Source organism: Danio rerio, chromosome 18 (assembly GCF_049306965.1).
Source record: "Danio rerio strain Tuebingen ecotype United States chromosome 18, GRCz12tu, whole genome shotgun sequence".
Taxonomy (NCBI): Eukaryota; Metazoa; Chordata; class Actinopteri; order Cypriniformes; family Danionidae; genus Danio; species Danio rerio.
In genome coordinates, this window is record NC_133193.1 from 43,371,226 (window position 1) to 43,393,457 (window position 22,232).

Sequence of the window (22,232 nt, forward strand, 5' to 3'; positions counted from 1 at the left end):
TAATAGTCGTTGTACACTCAGTAGTAGTGGATGTTGTAGTAGTAGTAATCGTTGTTGTAGTAGTATACTAGTAGACACTGTAGTAGTAGTAGATGTTGCTGTAGTGGTATCAGTACTAGTAGACACTTTTTTTGTAGTAGTATCGTTGCTGTACAATCAGTAGTAGTAGATGTTGTTGTAGTAGTAGACGTTGTTGAAGTAGTAGTAGTCGTTGTACAATCAGTAGTAGTGGATGATGTAGTAGTACCAGTAGTAGTAGACATTGTTGTGGTAGTATCAGGAGTAGTTGTAGTAGTTGTTGTTGTAGAAGTATACTAGTAGACACTGTAGTAGTAGTAGTAGTCATTGTTGTACAATTACTAGTGTTAGTATTAGTAGAAACTGTAGTAGTATTAGTAGTAGTAGACGCTGTTGTAATAGTATCATGAGTAGTAGTAGTCGTTGAAGTAGTATACTAGTAGACACTGTAGTAGAAGTTGTACTATCAGTAGTAGTAGATGTTGTAGTAGTATCAGTAGTAGATGTTGTAGTAGTATCAGTAGTAGTAGACGCTGTTGTAATAGTATCATGAGTAGTGGTTGTGCTGGAACATATTTGATGAAAGCAGAATTAATGTTTAATCTTTAATTTGGCAAGATAATTATTGTGTATTGCAAGGGTAATTCTTTCAAGTAGGGATTTGGTTTCATTTTGTAAATGGTTAGTGTTCCATCTAGTGGTGACCTTGAGTTATAGCAAGATCCTGCTGTTCACTTAAATCTGGAAGTGCTGCAAGCACACAGCAATCACTACGATGATCAGCAATCGTCATGTTTTCCTGCAATCTTAACCCTTGCAACAGCATCGCTTGTAAGTACGTTTTTGATTGTATAAGGTGTTCATTATACTCGTATGTTTTATGAATAATTGATGTTGTAGTAGTAGTAATCGTTGTTGTAGTAGTATACTAGTAGACACTGTAGTAGTAGTAGATGTTGCTGTAGTGGTATCAGTACTAGTAGACACTTTTTTTGTAGTAGTATCGTTGCTGTACAATCAGTAGTAGTAGATGTTGTTGTAGTAGTAGACGTTGTTGAAGTAGTAGTAGTACTGCAAGTAGTACTGCTAGTAGTAGTAGTAGTACTGCAAGCACACAGCAATCACTACGATGATCAGCAATCGTCATGTTTTCCTGCAATCTTAACCCTTGCAACAGCATCGCTTGTAAGTATGTTTTTGATTGTATAAGGTGTTCATTATACTCGTATGTTTTATGAATAATTGAGCTTAAGAGTGACTTCTTAGCTTATCGGCAGAGCTAATACATTAGCCACAATTTGCTTTAGCTTTATATTTCAGTATTTTGTATTTACATAAGAAAAGATATTACTTACTACAAAGCACTCTGTATTTTTATGTAAATGCTATGCTTCTGTAGTTTTGTTAACTTGTGGACATATTATTTATGTATCCTATTGTTTTTTTTTTTTTTGTTTTTTTTTTTGTAGTTTCACTCCATACCCAAGACCATTAAACCTGTTGGCAAATGAGTTTCTTGTCCTCAGAGTCGTGTGAGGGAAGGGAGTTTATCTAACTGTCAAAACAATCAAGGGACAGTATGTTGAGGACAGTACAGTGATAGTCGTTGTTGTTGTTGTAGTATAGTAGACACTGTAGTAGTAGTTGTTGTTGTAGTATCTGTAGTAGTAGTCATTGTTGTAGTAGTATCAGTAGTAGACGTAGCAGTAATCCTTGTTGTGGCTGTAGAAGCAGCAGTAGTAGTTGCTGTAGCATTAATAATTTCTGTGGTAACTTAGTAGTTAGTGTATTACTTGATGTTGTAATTATGTTATTACTGTTGTTGTCAGTGTTATTATTACTGTTGTCCTTTTTTTACTATCATTATTACTATCTCATATAGGGCTGTCAAAATTAGGGGTGTCAAAAAAAAGAAGCTAGACAAGGCTTAGAAAGCAAGCATGATATTTATATTTGTTTATTTGCTATATATGGCATGATAATAGAAACCGAACCAATTCTTGAGACCAGTGTAGGTTCACACCTCTAATTTCATTACTGTCATTGTTGTCACTTCTTACCACTGATTGGTTTCTTTCTATCTATTATAAAAATGAATATAAGAAGATAAGAAAAGGTAAACCTGAGAACCTACATGCAAAAACAAATGGAGAGTGAATCACACTGTTAGACATTTCTGTAAATTACACAGTTATTTACTGTATTTCACCCAGTGTAATACTGCAAATTCCTTTTACGGTAAATAACTGTATTTACCGTTGCATTATGGGAATTTAGTGTGACGTCGAACAACATATACAGCGATGTACTGTATTTGTAAAAATTTGTGTATTATACTGTATTTTCCACAACTGCTTCAACGCCACCTTGCGGCGATTCCACTACTCTGCACCACATTTTGCCTGAGGACCCTGGAGCAATTCTGGAGGACAATTTATTAGTGTGCCTGAAGAACATACTGGATTTAACAAACTTTACTCTGGTAAGCTGAGGCAGTGTTTCATTTTACAGAATGTTTTGTGGACGAGAATAGAACAAAGTAAAGTATAAAGTTGGCTATTATTATTTTCTCTGGCTTGGCGTTATTTCACCCATTTGAGAAATATATCATCTATTAAGATGTTACCTTTATTTAATTTATTACATTAACACTACTATTACTTTAAATAAGACTGTTTATGACTATTAGCCATTGTTCTCGTCATATCTTTTTATTTATTTACATAGGAACCGGTGTTGCAGCGGGTTTTGGTTTAGGAGGGAACCAGAGGTATGCAGACAGTTTTGGAGGACACTTAGCACGAGACAACGGTCCGGCAGAGAGTGTTTTCCCCCAGAAGAATATGAATGAAAGACCAACAAATAATCCAGGTAAAAGCACGTCTGTCTGTGCTGACAACACTCGACATTGATTTGAGCACCTCTATTAGCATTTGTTTGCTCGGCAACATTGGCTGAAGCGATCTTAAAATGGTAATGTTAACTGTTAGCTAAACTGAGCTAAGTTTATACTGAATTGGACTCAAACTCATTTTAACGTGCAACGTTTAACTTATATTGATTTATACTATATATATTAGATGTTGTGAACTTATTTTTCTCTGGTTTAGAGTAACTTATAACGTTGAGAAAATAACATCGCGACGTAACCTTATAAGAACGTTAACGTAAATCTATAACGTTACAATATGCATAGAGGTAAAGTTGGTTTTATATTCGCACATTCGTTCATTTAGAAGACTCTATACTGTTTACCATGTTACTTTGAATATTCGATCAGAATTAGCATGCCAGTATGACTTGAAATCAACATTAACACTGTTTATTTGACCGTGAGCATGTTGTACTTTGATAGTCATTAGCTGCTAAAATGATTTCGCTATTTAGAGTTTGCAAATAATACTTTTATGAAATTAAATTATTTAGGGGGAAGTCTGAATCTGCTAATATAAAACCAATTTTACCTCTATGCATTATGCTAATAACCACCTTTTTGCTATTTATTGTTTGCTAATTATTTTTTTATCACAACTCTTGACATTTAGTTTAACATAATTGTTACCATTATATTTTTTTCTGTTTAGATATGGCACTGGCACAGCAGCAGGTTTTGTCTGAAGAAACAAACAGCATTTCAGAGGAACATCTTGATCAGCACAGCCTTATAAGACCAGTAAGCAACCAAGGTAAACAAATAAAAAAAAGTTGTGTGGAGGTTGTGGATTGTAGCATGGTATTCTTATCTGTATTTTTGGCTTTTTTATGGTCTCAATATAGAATACTGGGAGCCTGCCTGTGCAAACTGGACCTCATACAACAGTAAGTACTGTACATCTATTTGTTTCTCAATATATTAACGTTACTTTTAATACAAAATGTGTCACATGTTTAGTTGCTAGCTAAATAAAAAAATCGTTTTCCCTTTTTTATTTAACCATTTAGTAGGTTTTTTTTTCATCTTTGTTTATAATATTTTTGAGCAGATTGAGGTCTGTCATGGGTCAGACATTTCAAAATACAATAATTAGTATTGGGATACATGCATTTGTCTATGTATTAAATGTCTTTTTCCCCATTTCATGTTGCCTAAATATTTTGTAATAAATAAAATAATACAATTTTTTGTATAAATAATTCCAGAGGATGAAACAAAATGCACAGCAACAACCAGAGTGAGCCAGAAGAAGGCAGGAGAAGTAGTGAAGAGAATGACAACCATGAACAACAGTGAGTTATCCTTCTTTCACCAGCTAACTGAGAACTTGGATTAGGTGAGACACTCTCAATAGTTTTATCAGTATTCATTCAGTTTTAGTTTATTAGGAATACATAAAACAAATAGTCTAATCTGTCCTGCAGTGAATCAACCCATCACAAATGCTACAATGTTTTTGTAAAACCTTGTTAGGGAAAAAAATAAACAGGACATTCTGGTTAGTTATCTTTTAAACATGGTAGTGAGCAGGTTATGAGCAGGAGCCAGTTGCTCAGTACCAGCTGAAAACTACCCCAACCTAGCTGCCATGCTTTAAAATAATTAACCAGTATATGATTTATTTTTTTTAAACAAGCTTCTTCTATGCTTATGTTAGTCTGTTTGTCCTTATCCAGAGTTCTTCATAATCCTGGACTGGGCCAAATCCTGACCAGATGCTGTGGTGGTCATGGAGGAGTGAATCCTAAAAGACACACGTGATCAATGAGTTTCCGCATTGATCCAATGGGCCAGCCTGACCACCCACTGGTGAACTTTCAAGCCTCTGGTGCCTAGACTGCGGCCTTGCACAAGTTTGGCTAGAGGAGAACTGGTCGTGCCCAACTGAGCCTGGTATCTCTCAAGGGATTTTATTCTACACTTTCGTCAGTTGGTGAAGTTTCTTCCATGCCACTGTCGCCACTGGATCACTTGGCTACGATTGGTGGATCGGTGGATTTGCTCTTCAGTGTTTGGACTTTCAGCAGTGACATTTACTGCTTCAATTCTGAAAACTGGACTGAAGCAGCTTCAATTTACAAGAACTTCTATGTTAAGCTGCTTTGACATTATTGATCTACATTGTAAAAGTGCAATAGAAATAAAGATGAATTGCATTTGAACATGTGAATTCAGACCTTGTTGAGCATTTGACACCAGAATTAGTAATATTTTAAAGTTGGGTTGTTTCTGAGTCGGCTAATAGTTACAAATATTTATTTTTCCAACAATATGCAATTCAGAAGTTTAAATTTTTATTGTACATGTATGTTCTAGTGCTTTGTGTGATTTATTTATTTTTAATGTGTTGATTTTATTGCTTAATGTAATTTTCACACATTTTCCTTTTTGTACATGTTACAATTAGTTTTGTACATGTATGTTAATGTGCTTTGTCATTTTCAATGTTTTTTTTCTTAAAATAAAATATTTTGAATGATTGAAATGTAATGTTTTTACACATTTTTAAGCTTGTTTTAAGCATCTCCAATGTTTTAAATAAAGAGTGTTTATTTTGTTAACATTTTGTAATTGTGTCTTTTTTAGGTCTATAATATTAAAATAATATTAATAAAATTATATTATAAAATATTTAGGACAAAATTAAAAGGTTTATAGTAGCTAACTGTTAACTTAGGTTTTTAGAGTAGTTAACCATTTTCAGACACTACGGTAACATACTGTAAACGGATTTACAGTTGTATACTGTAAATCTAAAATACAGTAACTTACTGGCAACAGTGTTGCCAGTAAGTTACTGTAAAAACCCTTTGAAATGTCTAACAGTGCAGAGAGGAATGGTGTTGAACTTGGGGGTAGTTTTTCTATTAGTGGGTCAATGCTGACATCTGCTGTTCACACATGAAGCCCAGCAGAGATCATCTTCAACAGAGTGTAACAAGTGTATGCTGCTATATAATGAAACAGAACAGCTTTAAAGCAACAAATTCAAAGTAACAGAACAGATGTTATTTATGAATCCAAAATTGAATTCAGAGGCCATATTTCCTTAAATAAAGCCATTGTTTCAAGTTTATCATCTGCGAACATTATTTAATGTTGACAATGTTTATTGCATCAGCTCTATATTGTGTGTACTTTAAACTGAAACAGCAAAACTTTAATTAACAGTTCCCACATTTTGTGATTTACAAGTGTTTTTTGTTTATTTTGAGTTGTGAATTGCATTATGGGATCTCTGCTCTGTTGACTTTTGATGTCTAACATTCAACTCTACAGTTTAACAAAATGACTTTTACAGACATTCTAGTAGGTTGAAATAATATAATGTATAAAAAATAATATATAGACAAATTAGTTTGTTAAATAACAGAAAATGTTTATAACAAGGTTTTTGTACAGTGATATACAACACAATCAGACAACATATTACTTTAAACTGTTAAAATGTTCATCAAAAATACTTTTTCAAACTTTTCAAGGTTCAACGTTGTTGAAAGAAAAATCATGATCCCATAATTCAAATGCAGAAATAAACAACATGAATGATCATTAAAATGCAGTGGTGGAATGAGAACTGAAAAAAAAAAAAAAAAATATATATATATATATATATATATATATATATATATATATATATATATATATATATATATATATATATATATATATATATATATATATATATATATATATATATACATACATTCTCTAAGTGCTTCTGTCACAGTGTTTAATCCCTTCTGTGCAAGATGGTATAGTTAATGCCACACAAACTGTAAAGTGTTTAATATCGGTAGTTCTTTTTAAAATAAAAATAGTGCAAGGATCGTTAAGAGTTTCTATTTTTGCTGGAGAAAACCCGACTGCTCCTCTATGACATTGGGAAGGTTATCTACAGTATATCAAAGAACTGCAAATAATCATATATAATAACAATTATCAGCACACACCTCGTGCTCTCACTGCCCACTGTGGTTTGCTGATCAAATAAAAAACAAAAGACCGGGAGGAGGCGAATTCTGCCGCCGTTTTCTTAGATTTAAAGGGGATTGGGACGATAATTTAGTGTACAGTTTATGAGCTAATCGCAAAAGTTTTAGGGGGGCTGAGCAGAAATGGAGGGCCACAGTCTCCTTTCGATACAACGAAATCATGATTTTGCAGTTTTCCGACGTTCGCCACTATGCGGCGGTGTGCTACCAAAACTGATGTGAAACTGCAAATCTGAAAACACAGAGGAACAAGACTGGCGAAACACAAATGTCATTCTACACGTTCTGAATAACAGAAGTGAAATTTAATATTGAAGTGAGAAAAAGTGAACCAACACACTTTGATACTTGCACCAGCTGCGAACGCTGCTATAAATCATTACGTCTGAACTCTGGAGAGAATTCTGACTTGAGAGAATTATGAGATCAACAGGTGAGCTCATCTTTCAGTAACTTTAGTTTAATATGACAGCGGTTTTGCACAAGCATCACTATATTAATTTATTAAACTGCAGTAGTAGACGTAATTTAACCGGAAAGCAGTTAAACAATGAAACCAGATGCCTCACATTTAAAGGCAGGAGCCCAAAACTATAGAAGCAAAATCCCTTTTGAAATGCAAAATGGCCATGAAATATTTGAAATAGCAATTTATTTCTGTTATTAGCGTTTTACCAAGACATATATGTAATGGTTGGTGCAAAATGAACATTTAATTATATCATTTGTCATTTCCAATCAGTTTTAATTTGTAAATTGTATACACATTGTAATGCTTTATAAGTTGCAAAATTATAAATGCATTGTGAGTATTTTTAAAATACCAAACAGTCAGCTTGATCACTAAATTTGCTGAATAAATAAAAAAGTGGCATTTTAAAATGTGATTATTTATTTATTTGCTTGTTTGTCCTGGGGTGAATTCAAACTTTATATTAACCATGTAGGACAAATAACTTGTCATTTGCTTTAGGCTATTGTTAGGTTCCTTGTCACTTTAAATAATTTATATTATACTTACTACTTTCACTTTGTGAAAAAAAAAATCTAAATTAATAAATAAATTACCACTAATAATAAGAATGACTATACCTACGTTGTAAATAAGGAACTTTGGATTTTCACAGTACTTTAATAAATGCTTAGTTTGTATTAATATGCTTCATTATTTGTAAGAAATAAAGAAACATAACATTTATTAACTAAAGAAATAAGACTGCTTGAAGGCATTGCAGTATAATGTGCTGTAAAATAATTGTTGACAATTTATTCTGGGATGTTGGGAATTGAGACAATTCTATAAGTTTATGTAACATCAATACACATAGAATTGTTCTTTATGTCTAAATAAAAACTAGTTCATCCTCATAAATTCCTTGAATTATTATAATTATTTTGTCCACATTAGAAGGTTTTGAGCACTTTGTTATGTTATGGTTAAGCATACAGTTTTCTATTTATATGTTTAAAATGGATGTTTAAATTATTTGCTTGAGTAGTGATAAATGAAAACGAAACGAAAACTGAAATTGAGCCAAGAACAACAGTGAGGAATTGAGTCCAAAACTAGGAATCAGAATTAATTCCAAAAATTAAATACATTGGCATTTCACTTGAAAAGTATAACCACCTCCATGTTATGCATTAAAAACATTTACTCTAAAAATAAGGACACTGTTAAATACTTGATTGTGATTGACATGTGATTCCAACTGCATTAGAATTATATTGTTTTTCAGCAAAATCACAAGTCAACTTTATTTCATATCGTATAAACAGTATTATTTAAAAAAATATATTACTGTAAATAAAACCACAATCCACAAAACTGCTGCTGATCAAGAAAATACTAAGCAATCAATACTAAGTAATGAATTATTTACACAATTCTTAAATAAAATCACAGAAAATCACAGAAATTAAAAATAGAATGAAAGACAGAACGAAATTTGATTTTTTGATTCAAAAAGTGATATAGCCCAGTGTTCATATAATCTTAACCAGGTATGACTCAAATCCATTATACAAAAATACATTATATGTGTATAAATTGTGGGTTTTTATTTTATTTTTGCCAAAAATCTTTACAATAATAAACAAAGAAAATGTTTTATAAATGCCTTTAGTTAATGTCCTATCTTAAACGTATCCAAACGTATTGACTAGTAATTTGCACTACTATTAATTCAATTTGGACATATTTAAAAGTGATTTTCTTACTATTTCTTTTTTTGAACTCTCAGATTCCAGATATTCAAATACAGTAGTTGTATTTTGGCCTAAAACTGCCCATCCTATATCAACGTAAACGCTTAAAAATGGACACTTATGATTGGTTTTTAGGTCCAGAAACACATGGAACCCATAAAAACCAACAAATCAAGAAATAAACATTATCAACACTGTATACACTTACCATGCAGTTGTCTCCAGTCATCTGTAAACTAGAATTGTCAGAATGAATCCAGATGTAAATCCCATAGATTTGGTATTTCAAAACTGCATGGCATAATAACCCTCAAAGGTAAGACTGGCCGAAATACAAAAAAAGGCATGAGCTGAAACATGCCCAAACATGACCAACATGGACAAGACCACCTGGGGAAAAAATATGAAATCACAACACTAGAGGGAGACAAACACATTCAGGAGTTGAATAGGAATGCATAACATAAACATTTATAGTCTCATAATTAAAGGCACAGTATTACATATTTACTGCTAGAAGGCACTTACTCACATCAAACAAAGGCATAGTCTGTTAACCCCATGACTATGTGTGGAATCATTTGTGCTGGTCTTCATTAAATCATATGGGACTCCTGCAGAAATCATGATCATGAATGAGCTGAAGTATTCAAATCTTATTATTATGGTAGTGGTATGAAGCAGAGAAAAAAAGCCAAGACCACTGAAGCTGTTTTTTAATATAAAGTCACAAAAAGAGTCAGTTTTATTATCTGCTGTGATTCTAATCTTTCCCACAAAATTTGTCTGGCCCAGCTCTGGCCCACACAATCTGGTTTTGCTTGGCCCACATGCCGCAGTCAATTATGGTACCAAACATGGACCATTTCTGGGTCAAGTCTCAGCCACGTTAATAACCTGTAACTGGGCCTGATAGGTTGGTGTGTTACGATTGCAATGAACAGGGGCGGACTGGGACAAAAATTCAGCCCTGGCACTGTAACCACATCAGCCCACATTACCACACTGACATAGCCCCACCCACGGACACGCACATTCACTATTTATTTTGATGTACAGATGGTGAAATAATATGACATTCTTGCCAGATTTTGATTACGTCCGGGTAACCTCGGATTGGGTCGGCCCATCTTGAAATCAGGCGGCCGTCACGATTGGTCCAAATGCTTAACATTTATTATTATTATTATTACTATCATCATCATAATATCACATCTAGCAAGAGATAAAAGCTGCCTTAACGTAAAAACAATACATATAAATAAAAACTGACCGGCCCACATTTAAAAATTGGTCCGGCCCTTCCGGCATTTGCCAGAATTGCCAGATGGCCAGCCCGCCCCTGGCAATGAAATAGATAAACCCATGAAGCTTTGCGCTTTAGGCACACTACGGGTGTGCTTTTTCTCTAAACAATTGGTAGATTTATTTTCTTTACTCAAATAATTTTAATTTATTTTAAATGTGGGTCAAGACAGGCCAAACTTGCATGGCGCATACATAATTTTTAAACACCAGGGGCACATACTACATTTTACATCTGTGTGCCGCCTTAAAGACGATGCCTCCTCTGCCAAACCCAGGCCATGTTTGACCCACATGCTGTATGCCAGTGCCGAATGAATGCTTGCTCTGTCAGCTTTATACCAAATCTGGGCCAGAATTCTTTGCTACCTGGGTTAGATTCAATCCGAACAATAGGGAGAAACAGACTTACAGCCTTAAATTGATTTTCTCCAGTGGCAAACCTGTAAGCATAAAAACCTGCAGACTTTCTTTTGCCTTCATGTGAACTCTCTTACCCTCATTGTTGCCATTACACCTCCAAGTTCACAGTCCAAATACTGATACTGAAGGATGCTGGGAAATTCGCAGTCAGCAAAACTAATGTTTAATCAGTATACCTACACTGTGTAATGAATAAGTTTGCAAAGTCATAGTCAGAGATGAAATATATATATATATACAGTAGTAGTCAGTGTTAAAAAGTAGATCGATGTAGGTGTTGTATCACAAACAATCACATGCACTTTGAAAGTATGTCTGTGCCATAAATCATATAAAGCATGAACTTTAAACAGTCTTGCTCATTCAGGTCAACTGGTATAGTGTAAAGAAAAAGTAACAACACTAAACAAAGCAGACGTCTATGCCAAAATAACTGTAAGTACCAGTAGTTCTAAACAACAGTTTATTATAAGTTTAAGTTTATTTATTCAAAATAAATATGATCAGATTTTTAATATATGACCTAAGTAGTAACTGTGGTGCTGACAGAAATGTTTGTTTTTATATTGTGAAATATACACTTAAGGTTGACTGTATATGGTTGTATAACGGTCAGTACAGTAGTAAATGTATTTGGTTTGTCGTCACATTCTAATATAGTACAACTGATAGTAAACAAACAAAATAGACTGCATGAATAATGTGAATTCTGTAATTTAATCATATGAAAAAAAATATAAACAAAGATTGTCTTCCTTCCTTCCTTCCTTCCTTCCTTCCTTCCTTCCTTCCTTCCTTCCTTCCTTCCTTCCTTCCTTCCTTCCTTCTTTCTTTCTTTCTAACTCCAAGTAATTTGCTGCTTTAAGTCCCCAGCCTCTTTCCACAAGAGGACTGTATTTATAATTTTTCTGTGCTTAATCGTATCTTGGATATTTTTTTAAACCAAAAAAATGTTTGAGTTTATTTATGTGTCTGTCATCCTCACTTTTACACACCATGGATATTTATTATTTGCATGTGTTCATGTTAAAGCCTTGTAAGATTAAACTCCTAATATAGAGTTTTCTAAGTGTAAACAAGAGGGTGTAGCCATGGTTGTCTTTAACTGAGCCCAGGAACAACTGATATAATATATATACCCCCATAGCAAAATTTTTCTGGCCCACATCATTAGCATTTGCTTGGCCCACATGCTGCAGTGAATTACTGTACATGACCGGACCAAGTCTCAGCCAAGTTAATAACCCATAACTGAGCCAGATATGTTGGTGTGTCACGACTGCAATGTTTTTTTTTTATTTTATTACATTTTTTTTCGCTACATGGCTGTGCTTTTTCTTTAAGCAAACTGATTAACAGATTTTTTTCTTTACTCAAAAATAATTTATATTAATTTTAAAAGTAAGCCAAGACAGGCCAAAATTACGTGACCCACTTATACATTTTACCATCTGGGCCAAATACTACATTTGATATCTGGCCCACGTCTTGTGTGCCACCTGTAAGACAGTGCCACCTCAGCCAAACCTGGGCCATGTTTGGCCCACATGCTGCATGCCAGTGCCGGACGAATGCCTGCTGTGCCAGCTTTATGCCAAATCTGGGCCAGAATTCTTTGCTACCTGGGTATCCATGCCTTATATCACAGAAAGTCTTTTTAAAGAAATTGTTGAAATGTTGATTTTTGTGATGCAGCAAGTCTGGAGACATGTACACCATGATTTTATCATTCATAATTAATAATTTTATGTTTTGCTGGGAAAATTCAGAAACTACAAGGCACAAACTAATCTACATCTATTGAATACATTTCTTTAAAATACCACTGCAACAATATATAACAACATTATTACTATTTGATGTAATAAAACTTATTTTATTGTTTACAGCTAGAATGGCACAACTATCAAAGAATACATTTTCTGTCTCACTTTGGATAACAGTTATGATCATTTTTGGCTCTCTTTGCGATGGTGGCAAAATCTTAGTGGCGCCTTTGGAGGGAAGTCACTGGGTGAACATGGACATCCTCATCAAGGCTTTACATGGTCAAGGGCACACCGTTGATGTGATACGCAACACCAATAGTTGGTTCGTCAAGGAGAACTCAACATATTACAACTCCATAACCATACCTGACTCCAAAGGAATGGACGAAGAATTTGTAGAAGATGTGCTGACTAAAAAGATTGACTATGAAAGAGGTAAGGGCTCCTGGCTGGGTGGTGTACAGCTGTTTTTGGATGTATCCAAAGCTGTTTATGAAAGTCACAAATTAGTATGTAGGCTTATAACAAACATATTTGAAAGTGAGGATATTCTGAAAGCGCTACAGGAAAAGAAGTATGATCTGATGCTCACTGATCCAGGATGGGGTACAGGTATTATTCTGGCTCATAAACTCAAGTTACCCATGGTCTATAATGTGAGATGGACTACTCCTGGAGAAGGACACTTTGACATCGCTCCCTCACCAATGTCTTACATCCCACTTACAGGATCTGGAAACACAGACAAAATGAGCTTCTTCCAAAGAGTAATAAATGTTTTCTACTATTTGCTGTTGGACTTTCAATGCAGCCGTTTTAATGTGCCACAGTATCAAGCACTTTGTGATAAATATTTTGATCCACCTGTAGATTTTTACAAACTTCTGCAGGGGGCTGATTTATGGCTCATGAGGGTTGATTTTGTTTTTGAATTTCCACGTCCGACAATGCCAAATATCATCTACACCGGTGGCTTTCAGTGCACTCCAGCAAAGCCCCTTCCACATGATCTGGAAGACTTCATGCAGAGTTCTGGAGATCATGGAGTCATCGTAATGTCTTTAGGGTCGTTTATCAGTGTCTTGCCGGATTATGTAAGTTCTGAAATAGCTGCTGCTTTTGCCCGGTTGCCTCAAAAGGTTATTTGGAGATACACTGGAAAGAAGCCATCTACTTTGGGTAACAACACATTATTAGTTGACTGGATGCCACAGAAAGATCTTCTAGGACATCCAAAAACTAAACTTTTCATTGCACATGGTGGAACCAATGGGGTTCAAGAAGCTTTGTACCATGGTGTTCCAGTGATTGGAATTCCATTCTTTTTTGACCAGTATGACAATCTCATTCGATTACAAGCAAGAGGTGGAGCCAAGATAGTCTCCCTTGCAGAATTAGGTGAAAACTCACTGCATGCAGCAATACAGGAAGTAATCAATGAGCCATCCTACAGGCTGAATATGCAGAAGCTCTCTTATCTGCACAGAGACAAGCCAGTCGAACCGTTGGACAGCGCCATCTTCTGGATTGAGTTTGTAATGAGGCACAAAGGTGCTGCTCATCTTCGTACTGAATCCTACAAAATGCCTTGGTACTCCTATCACTCAGTAGATGTTTCAGTTACACTGATTGCAGTTGTTTTGATATTCATTTACTCCATGTTTGTAACAGTTAGATATCTGTGCATCAAGTGTTGTAGCCGAAAAAGAAAAACTGAGTGAAGCATTTGCACTGTGAAGTAAATGATTTATTAATGACACAAAATGTTTAGTTTTGACTGTTCAATGGGTAATGAAAATGAAATAATAAAAGTAAATACATAAAAATGTAAGTCGTTTTAAAATGTTTCCTTTCCTGTGAAACTGCATTCAAATCAATGTAATCCCAGTGCCACTTAATGGAATATTAAAATAATTGTTTATCTCTGTTTTATCCTCTAAAAAAAGTAAACATGCAGACAACTTATCACAATTTTTTATATCACTCTTAAGACTTTACTGTGAAGTTGTCTTATTACAAGTTTACTATGGGATACATTAGGGGTAACAGAACATTAAGGACACACTAAGATAAACTTTGAATGTATGCCTTTCCTCAGGTGACCTGTCATTGCCTAATATAAACTCTTATCTGCTTTGTTGAACTTTGATAGAGTGGTGATTGAATATGGGCACTGAACCAAGTTTCTCTCTAATCCACATTAATAATCACAGCTAGAGTGTCAAAATATAGTGTGTGTTCAACATCTATTTTTCATTTATTTTTTACCTACAGTAAATCATTTATGTCAGTAGTGTGTCAAGTAAAATTGTGAATTTTAATACCATTTCTGTGCTTCATAGATCATGAATCAAATAAACTTTGCACTTTAAACCTTTCATGATATGGGCTAATTATTAAATTTGATATGGTGTAATGCCAAGAGACATTTGCAACATTTTATGGCCAGTAACAGCCAATATCAGCAAGACAGAAGCATATGCCGGTCAATATATAACAGTAAGTAATCTACAGTTTATGATTTGATAACAAATCTGTCTATACAAGATTGTCTATATTTGTATACAATAATTTAAAGGATTCAACAGAGAGAAAAAAAATCCTACTAATAATAAATATAAATAATAATACTAAACCAAAAATAACAAATGCTTTTAGTTTTCATACACTCCTACAGAATGTAAATAAACATTTAAAACCACTTTTATTTATTTTTAAATAACAAAAAATTTCTAAAAACACAAATGCAGAAACCATTTTATTTTGCATTGTAGTTTAAATAAAAATAATCCATTCAAATATAATGAATATTTATAATTATAATTGTACTATAGTGTGAATAGAAATCTCTTTGTGTGTGTGTATATATATGTGTGTGTGTGTGTGTGTGTGTGTGTGTGAGAGAGAGAGAGAGAAAATATACCTATTTTACAATTATATTTCATAACAACATGTTTTTGGATACTTTAGTTTACATTATGCCTTTTGTCTGCGTTTTGTATATATTATTTTACATTTAATATAATGGAAAACACCCATTCAGCTTCCCTTGCTTTGCACCGATGGTCATATACTGCAATGCTGACTGGCATAAACAAGGTTCTATGAAAATGGAGGAACACCGGAGACAGATTATTAATGGTGGAAAGGTTCATACCTCGCTTTAAGGGTGCTTTCACACTAGCACTTTTGGTCCGAACGTGGGTTAGTTTGACATCAGAGTATGGTATGTTTAGCTAATATAATGCTGTCTTCTGAACTCAGGGGCACACCCTCGAACCATACCTAAGTCCGCCTGAAGGAGGTGGTCTGGGGTACGATCCATGCGAACTCTGGTATATTTAACTTCTGATGTGAATGCAATCCTACCAAATAACTAAAGTGAAGCGCCAACTGTACAATAAACTAGTTTTTATAACATTCATTTATGTGTGCGTGTCTGTGTTTCACCTACCTTGGCGACAATCGGGACTAACCCAGTGCAAACAGTGATAATGTCTGCTTGTCTTCACCAAAAATAGATAGACACAAGTGGCTCTCAGTATTTTGGTTTTGGTAACAAAAGCAAAAAATTCAGTAAAAGCAGAATGGCCATGATATGTGCACGTCTCCATTTTGCCACTTTGCTTTCGTGGACATCACCTAGCAAGAGCTGTACACAAAACAGCAGCATGATGACGTAAGCGTACCAAGGTTTAGAAGGAAAAAAGATGGTGTGAACACAAATTAGCTGAGAAGGTATCAAGGGAGGACAATTGACCTGGATACAGTACAGGCAATTAAACCAAGTTTGAAAGCACTCTAAAAATCTCATATTAATTCAGTTGTGCAGAAGCTGTAACCATTTTTGAAATATCACAGTCGATCTCCTAGTCATTCAAGGAATCTGAGAGACTAGACGTTGTGCCGGTCTTCCCCCATTCATAGAACCAGAGTTATGCCAGTAAGCAGAGTTGTATTTCACTATTCTACACCACCTGAAACAGGCAATACATGCTAGATAATAAATGCAATCAAGTCGCAAGGACAATACCAAGGCATTTTCTGGTGATACAGCAGAGCTAACTTAAGGAGTAGGGGCCATAATAAATCTATAAAGCCTTGTGAATGCACAAGGTGTTGTCCATGTGGCTGTGGTGCATATCTCTGAATGAGAGACACTACACAATGCTGCCCAAGAAGGTGTTCACTGCACAAATTAAATGACACTTGACAGCTGCTGCGGAGCTGTATGGCCTGCTCAACAATATGCCTCAACAATGGTGTCTACCACACATTTAACAATCTTTGCTTTGACCAGGGTGCTCCTCAATGGCTGGGGCCCAAACAGATTTGTTGTACAGCATGAGGCAGTCTTCAGCACATATTGCCTAAAGGCACAAACATGAGCTAGCTGAATAAAAAGCATCATCCTCTTGACAAATCCCTGCCAAATGAATAGGTTGATTCAACAACTGTGCTGTCAATACCTTGGCTTAAAAAGTTGGGTTTGGCCAAAGTGTAGCTAGACCATAACACTATAGATCCTGACTGAAAGGGAATGCACTTAACTGACTCTGCTGGCCAATGTGAAGTTCTTGATATACTTCAAGGGCAAAAATAAGCTCAAAAAGGCTGAGTGATGGCATACTGTTTTTAAACTTCCCAACAAATCTATGCAGTAGAAGATGAGGTTTTAAATGCCATACTGCTTTCATGACATGTACCTGGTGATCACAACAATAATGGTGGCTGTGAGAGAAGAGCAGTTTCATATACACCTGGCAAACAGCTTGTCACAAACCAGACAAAAGCACAGTGCAAGGCAAGTTTATTTATATAGCACATTTCATTCACAGTGGCAATTCAACGTGCTTTACATAAACAGGAATAAAAGAGACAAGTATGAGAAAATAAAATCAAATAATAAAAAATTATTCAAACCAATTAAATGTGTTAAAACAGGTTATATAAGAATGAAAAAGAAGATAAAAACATAATAGTGCGATCTGTCAGACTTAGCACAGTGCTCATTCAGTAAAGGCACAGCTAAACAGATGTGTTTTCAGTCTTGATTTGAACGTGCCGAATGTTGGAGCACATCTGATAATTTCTGGAAGCTGATTCCAGCAGCGAGGGGCGCAGTAGCTGAAAGCCGATTCACCCTGCTTTGACGGAACTCTTGGATTTTCTAGTTTATATGATCCTAAACATCTGAGTGATCTGTTCGGTTTGTATTCAGTGAGCGTATCTGTAATGCATTGAGGTCCTAGGTCATTTAGTGTTTTTTATACAACTAATAATACTTTAAATCAGTGGTTCTCAAACTTTTTTCACCAAGTACCACCTCAGAAAAATATTGTCTCTCCAAGTACCACCATAATGACCAGTATTAAAATAAAGTAGCATAGTTGGCCAAAATAAGCAGTTACAGCACTGCACAGTTCAAGGCAGAGTCATATTCATTCAACAAAATTATGTTACATACAAAATATAAAGCTGATCAGTCGGTTCTTGTCATGGAAACACTTCTCTAACATGTATCTGCTCTGCAAGCACCTTGCACGTCTTTCTCTAGTTCTGCACCAATTGAATTGGTTTTTAGCAGCTAATGAAATGATGCACTAAAGTAAACATTCTAAGCACAGCGCTTTGATCGTAGGCTTTAGAGAACAGCCACTGCTGATCACATTGGTGTTATCGTACGCATCAAATAATTAAAATGAAATTCATTTTTTCTTTTATTATTCAGGGATTTCTCCGTGTACCACTAAAAGTAAGCCTGCCTACCACTAGTGGTACACGTACCACAGTTTGAGAACCACTGCTTTAAATAATTTAAATACTTTAAATCTATTCTGAATGGGAGCCAGTGTAAAGACCTGAAAACAAGTGTGATGAGCTCTGATTTCCTGGTTCTGGTCAGAATCCTGGCCGCAGCTTTCTGGATGAGTAGCAACTGTGTGACTGTCTTTTTGGAGAGGCCAGTGAGAAGGCCATTACAGTAATCCACCCTGCTGCTGATAAAAGCATGAACAAGTTTCTCCAAGTCCTCACTAGAAACAAAGCATCTAATTCTTGCAATGTTTTTGACATGATAGTGTGCTGATTTACTAACTGCTTTGACATGACTACTGAAACTCAGATCTGATTCTTGACCTTATTTTTTGTTGTTTGACCCTTAGTGCCAAGGTGCTCATTTACCTTGAGAACCTCATCTCTGTTCCCAAACACAATGACTTCAGTTTTCTCTGCCAGTTTGCACATACTCATAGAAAACTATATTTAAATTTTTAAATGATATGCATGGTACGATACCACGCACCGCTTCTCATCAGGTGTGAAACCCCTTTCCAAGTCTTGAAAATCTCTGAGTAATTGTACAGGTGAGACTACATCTAGAATACCTGCCCATGGTATTCATGTTGCTAACCTGGTGTTGTTGTGGATGTTGTTCTCCTTTCTGATCTTTATGGAATGAAACATGTATCAGGGGCGGTGGAGTTCTAGAATAAACCCAGCGATTGCATTATCACCCTGGACCAATGGTACTTCAAAGGTGTTTGGGGGCCAAAAGCACCCGCCACCTACCAAAAAGTTTGCTTTGATGAGCTGTTTTAAACTGCTGAAATAATCTCAAAACAAAGATCATTTTGGCTGAATTTGTTCAAAATGTCATTTCAGTTCCTTCAATTTCATTTGATGTAAATTGTGGTAATTTATGCCAACTGTCCAGCATTAACCACAAATTGGCATATCACCCTGCAGCCTAAGACTGCTTACTTATTAAGGCTAAGCAGGGCTGAACCTGGTTAGTACCTCAATAGCAGACCACATGGGAAACTAGGAACGGTTGGACGTGGTGTTAGTGAGGCCAGCAGTGAGTGTTCACCCTGTAGCCTGTGTGGTTTCTTGTGCCCCAGAATAGTGATGGGGACACTGCCAGTGACTCTTTCAGATGAGATGATAAACTGAGGTCCTGACTCTCTTTGGTCATTAAAAATCCCATAGCACTTCTAGTAAAATAGTAGGCATATGCAATAGTAGGAATGCAAGTGATCTGGTCAGATTCTCTCCTCCAGCCCTTACCGCCCAATAATCTCTTCTCCACCTACAGCTGATATGTGATATGCGCACGGCCAACATTGTCCTGTGGCTGCCGTTGCATCATCCAGGTGGATGCAGCACACTGGTGGTGTGGAGCGACCCCTCACATGATTGTAAAGCGCTTTGGGTGTATAACAAAACACAATAACTGCTCTATATTAATCTACATTACTTGCTTAAAGTGTCAAGTAAATATTGAAAGAATCCCCACACTAAACTGACCAGAGAATCCATGTACACAATGAAAAATAGTGTTTATTTAGTGGTGTACGTGCATTGTATTAATGAGGACCTAACACATATAATAGTATTCATCACTATTACTTAAAAATGGGAGTATGTCCTCTCAACTCTAGGGGGCCAGACATAGTTTTAGTTTGTTAATCAGTGTAAATTTGTGATTACGCTAAACATGAATCAGAGCAACTTGATTATAGCATTTAGATAGTGTAAAAGAAATAAACTTTTTCTTTTGTTTATTTACTATTTTTGCTGTGAATTACTGCACAACATATAATAACATTATACAGTTATGTCATCTAAATTTTTTGTCATTTGCAGGTAAGATGACACGAGTTCCAAATAACATGGTTTCTGTCTCACTCTGGATAACAGTAATAATCATTTTTGGCTCTCTTTGCGATGGTGGCAAAATCTTGGTTGCGCCTTTGGAGGGAAGTCACTGGGTGAACATGGACATCCTCATCAAGGCTTTACATGGTCAAGGGCACACCGTTGATGTGATACGCAATGCCAATAGTTGGTTCATTAAGGAGAACTCAACTTATTATAACACCATTACCATACCTAACACTAAAGGATGGGACGAGGAATTTGCAGCAGACTTCGTCTACAAAATGATCAAATACGAAAAAGAAAAAGGCTCCTGGCTGAGTATTGTAAGGCTGTATTTAAATGTGTTTGATGCTGTCAAAAAAACTCATGAAATGGTGTGTCAGCTTATAACAAACATACTCGACAGTGAGGAAATTCTGAAGATGCTGAATGAAAAGCAGTATGATCTGATGCTCACTGATCCAGTTTGGGGTACAGGCATTATTCTGGCTCATAAACTCAAGTTACCCATGGTATATAATGTTAGATGGACTACTACTGGAGAAGGACACTTTGACATTGCTCCTTCACCAATGTCCTACATCCCCATTACAGGATCTGGAAACACAGACAGAATGAGCTTCTTTCAACGACTAAAAAATTATTTCTTCTATTTGTTATTGGACCTTCAGTTAAGCCATTTTAATGTGAAACAGTACCAGGCAATTTGTGACAAATATTTCACTTCACGTGTCAATTATCATGAACTTCTGCAGGGGGCTGATTTATGGCTCATGAGGGTTGATTTTGTTTTTGAATTTCCACGTCCGACAATGCCAAATATCATCTACATTGGTGGCTTTCAGTGCACTCCAGCAAAGCCCCTTCCACATGATCTGGAAGACTTCATGCAGAGTTCTGGAGATCATGGAGTCATCGTTATGTCTTTAGGGTCGTTAATCGGTAACCTGCCAGAAACTGTAACAGCAGAAATAGCTGCTGCTTTTGCTCGGTTGCCTCAAAAGGTTATTTGGAGATACACTGGAAAGAAGCCATCTACTTTGAGTAACAACACATTAATGGTTGACTGGATGCCACAGAAAGATCTTCTAGGACATCCAAAAACTAAACTTTTCATTTCACATGGTGGAACCAATGGGGTTCTAGAAGCTTTGTACCATGGTGTTCCAGTGATTGGAATTCCATTCTTTTTTGACCAGTATGACAATCTCATTCGATTACAAGCAAGAGGTGGAGCCAAGTTGCTTTCCATTGCAGATCTAGGTGAAAACACACTGCATGCAGCAATAAAGGAAGTAATCAATGAGCCATCCTACAGGCTGAATATGCAGAAGCTCTCTCATCTGCACAAAGATAAGCCAGTCAAACCTTTGGACAGCGCCATCTTCTGGATTGAGTTTGTAATGAGGCACAAAGGTGCTGCTCATCTTCGTACAGAATCCTACAAAATGCCTTGGTACTCCTATCACTCAGTAGATGTTGTAGTTACACTGTTTGCAGTTGTTTTGATATTCACTTACTGCATATTTGTAACAGTTAGATATCTGTGTGTCAAGTGTTGTAGCCGAAAAAGAAAAACTGAGTAAACTTTTACAAGTGATATAATAATTTGACAATGTTCAGTGTTTGACATAAAATAATGTATACTTTGAAAATGTTTTGTGTCAAATGTTGTAGCTGAAAAAGAAAAACTGATTGAACCATTTGAACTATAAAGTGCATCATTTATAAGTGACATATATGATTTGTTTTTACTGTTCAATGGGTGATAAAAATGATATAATAAAATATATACATACAGATTTTAATTTATTGAAATATTTCCTTTCCTGTGAAACTCCATTCAAATCAATTGAATCCCTGCGCAACTTAATGGAAAAATTCATTTATCTTTTTATTTCTTCTGAAAATAAGTAA

At 35.5% G+C, this 22,232-nt stretch overlaps 4 protein-coding genes across 11 annotated transcripts in view; all 4 read left to right on the forward strand.

The window, feature by feature from the left end:
- Window positions 1–747: 747 nt before the first annotated feature.
- Window positions 748–22,232, forward strand: part of ugt5c3 (UDP glucuronosyltransferase 5 family, polypeptide C3) — a 29,160-nt gene continuing 7,675 nt past the window's right edge. Inside the window, exons 1-7 of one of the 8 annotated variants that reach the window (XM_073929245.1) lie at window positions 748–1,203; window positions 1,488–2,500; window positions 2,746–2,889; window positions 3,603–3,704; window positions 3,796–3,837; window positions 4,159–4,245; window positions 4,630–5,438. In XM_073929245.1, the coding sequence (XP_073785346.1) occupies window positions 2,862–2,889; window positions 3,603–3,704; window positions 3,796–3,837; window positions 4,159–4,245; window positions 4,630–4,664 (294 nt within the window). In that variant the 5' untranslated portion in view covers window positions 748–1,203; window positions 1,488–2,500; window positions 2,746–2,861 and the 3' untranslated portion in view covers window positions 4,665–5,438. Of the gene's footprint in view, window positions 1,204–1,487; window positions 2,501–2,745; window positions 2,890–3,602; window positions 3,705–3,795; window positions 3,838–4,158; window positions 4,246–4,629; window positions 5,439–7,182; window positions 7,382–12,773; window positions 15,031–20,300; window positions 22,124–22,232 lie in introns of those variants that run through there. The other 7 variants (XM_068214792.2, XM_073929243.1, XM_073929242.1 and 4 more) reach the window with 7 other exon arrangements.
- LOC141378764 (uncharacterized) lies at window positions 2,857–5,438 on the forward strand. The gene is made up of 5 exons (XM_073930042.1): window positions 2,857–2,889; window positions 3,603–3,704; window positions 3,796–3,837; window positions 4,159–4,289; window positions 4,630–5,438. The coding sequence occupies exons 1-4, from the start codon at window positions 2,862–2,864 to the stop codon at window positions 4,287–4,289; spliced, it is 303 nt and encodes a 100-aa protein (XP_073786143.1). The 5' UTR covers window positions 2,857–2,861; the 3' UTR covers window positions 4,630–5,438.
- On the forward strand, window positions 11,299–14,520 carry ugt5c1 (UDP glucuronosyltransferase 5 family, polypeptide C1). The gene is given in 2 exon segments (NM_001177495.1): window positions 11,299–11,319; window positions 12,774–14,520. A coding segment is annotated over 1 exon segment (1,596 nt). The 5' UTR covers window positions 11,299–11,319; window positions 12,774–12,778; the 3' UTR covers window positions 14,375–14,520.
- ugt5c2 (UDP glucuronosyltransferase 5 family, polypeptide C2) lies at window positions 15,095–22,117 on the forward strand. Its single transcript, NM_001045386.1, is given in 2 exon segments — window positions 15,095–15,152; window positions 20,301–22,117. Coding segments are annotated over 2 exon segments (1,659 nt in total). The 3' UTR covers window positions 21,902–22,117.

Bases quoted from the DNA above. Each gene is read 5' to 3' on its own strand.
- LOC141378764 (XM_073930042.1), top strand. From the start codon at position 2,862: ATGAATGAAAGACCAACAAATAATCCAG. The intron at 3,705-3,795 runs GTAAACAAATAA...GTCTCAATATAG, and splicing joins AAGACCAGTAAGCAACCAAG to AATACTGGGAGCCTGCCTGT. The intron at 3,838-4,158 runs GTAAGTACTGTA...AAATAATTCCAG, and splicing joins AAACTGGACCTCATACAACA to AGGATGAAACAAAATGCACA.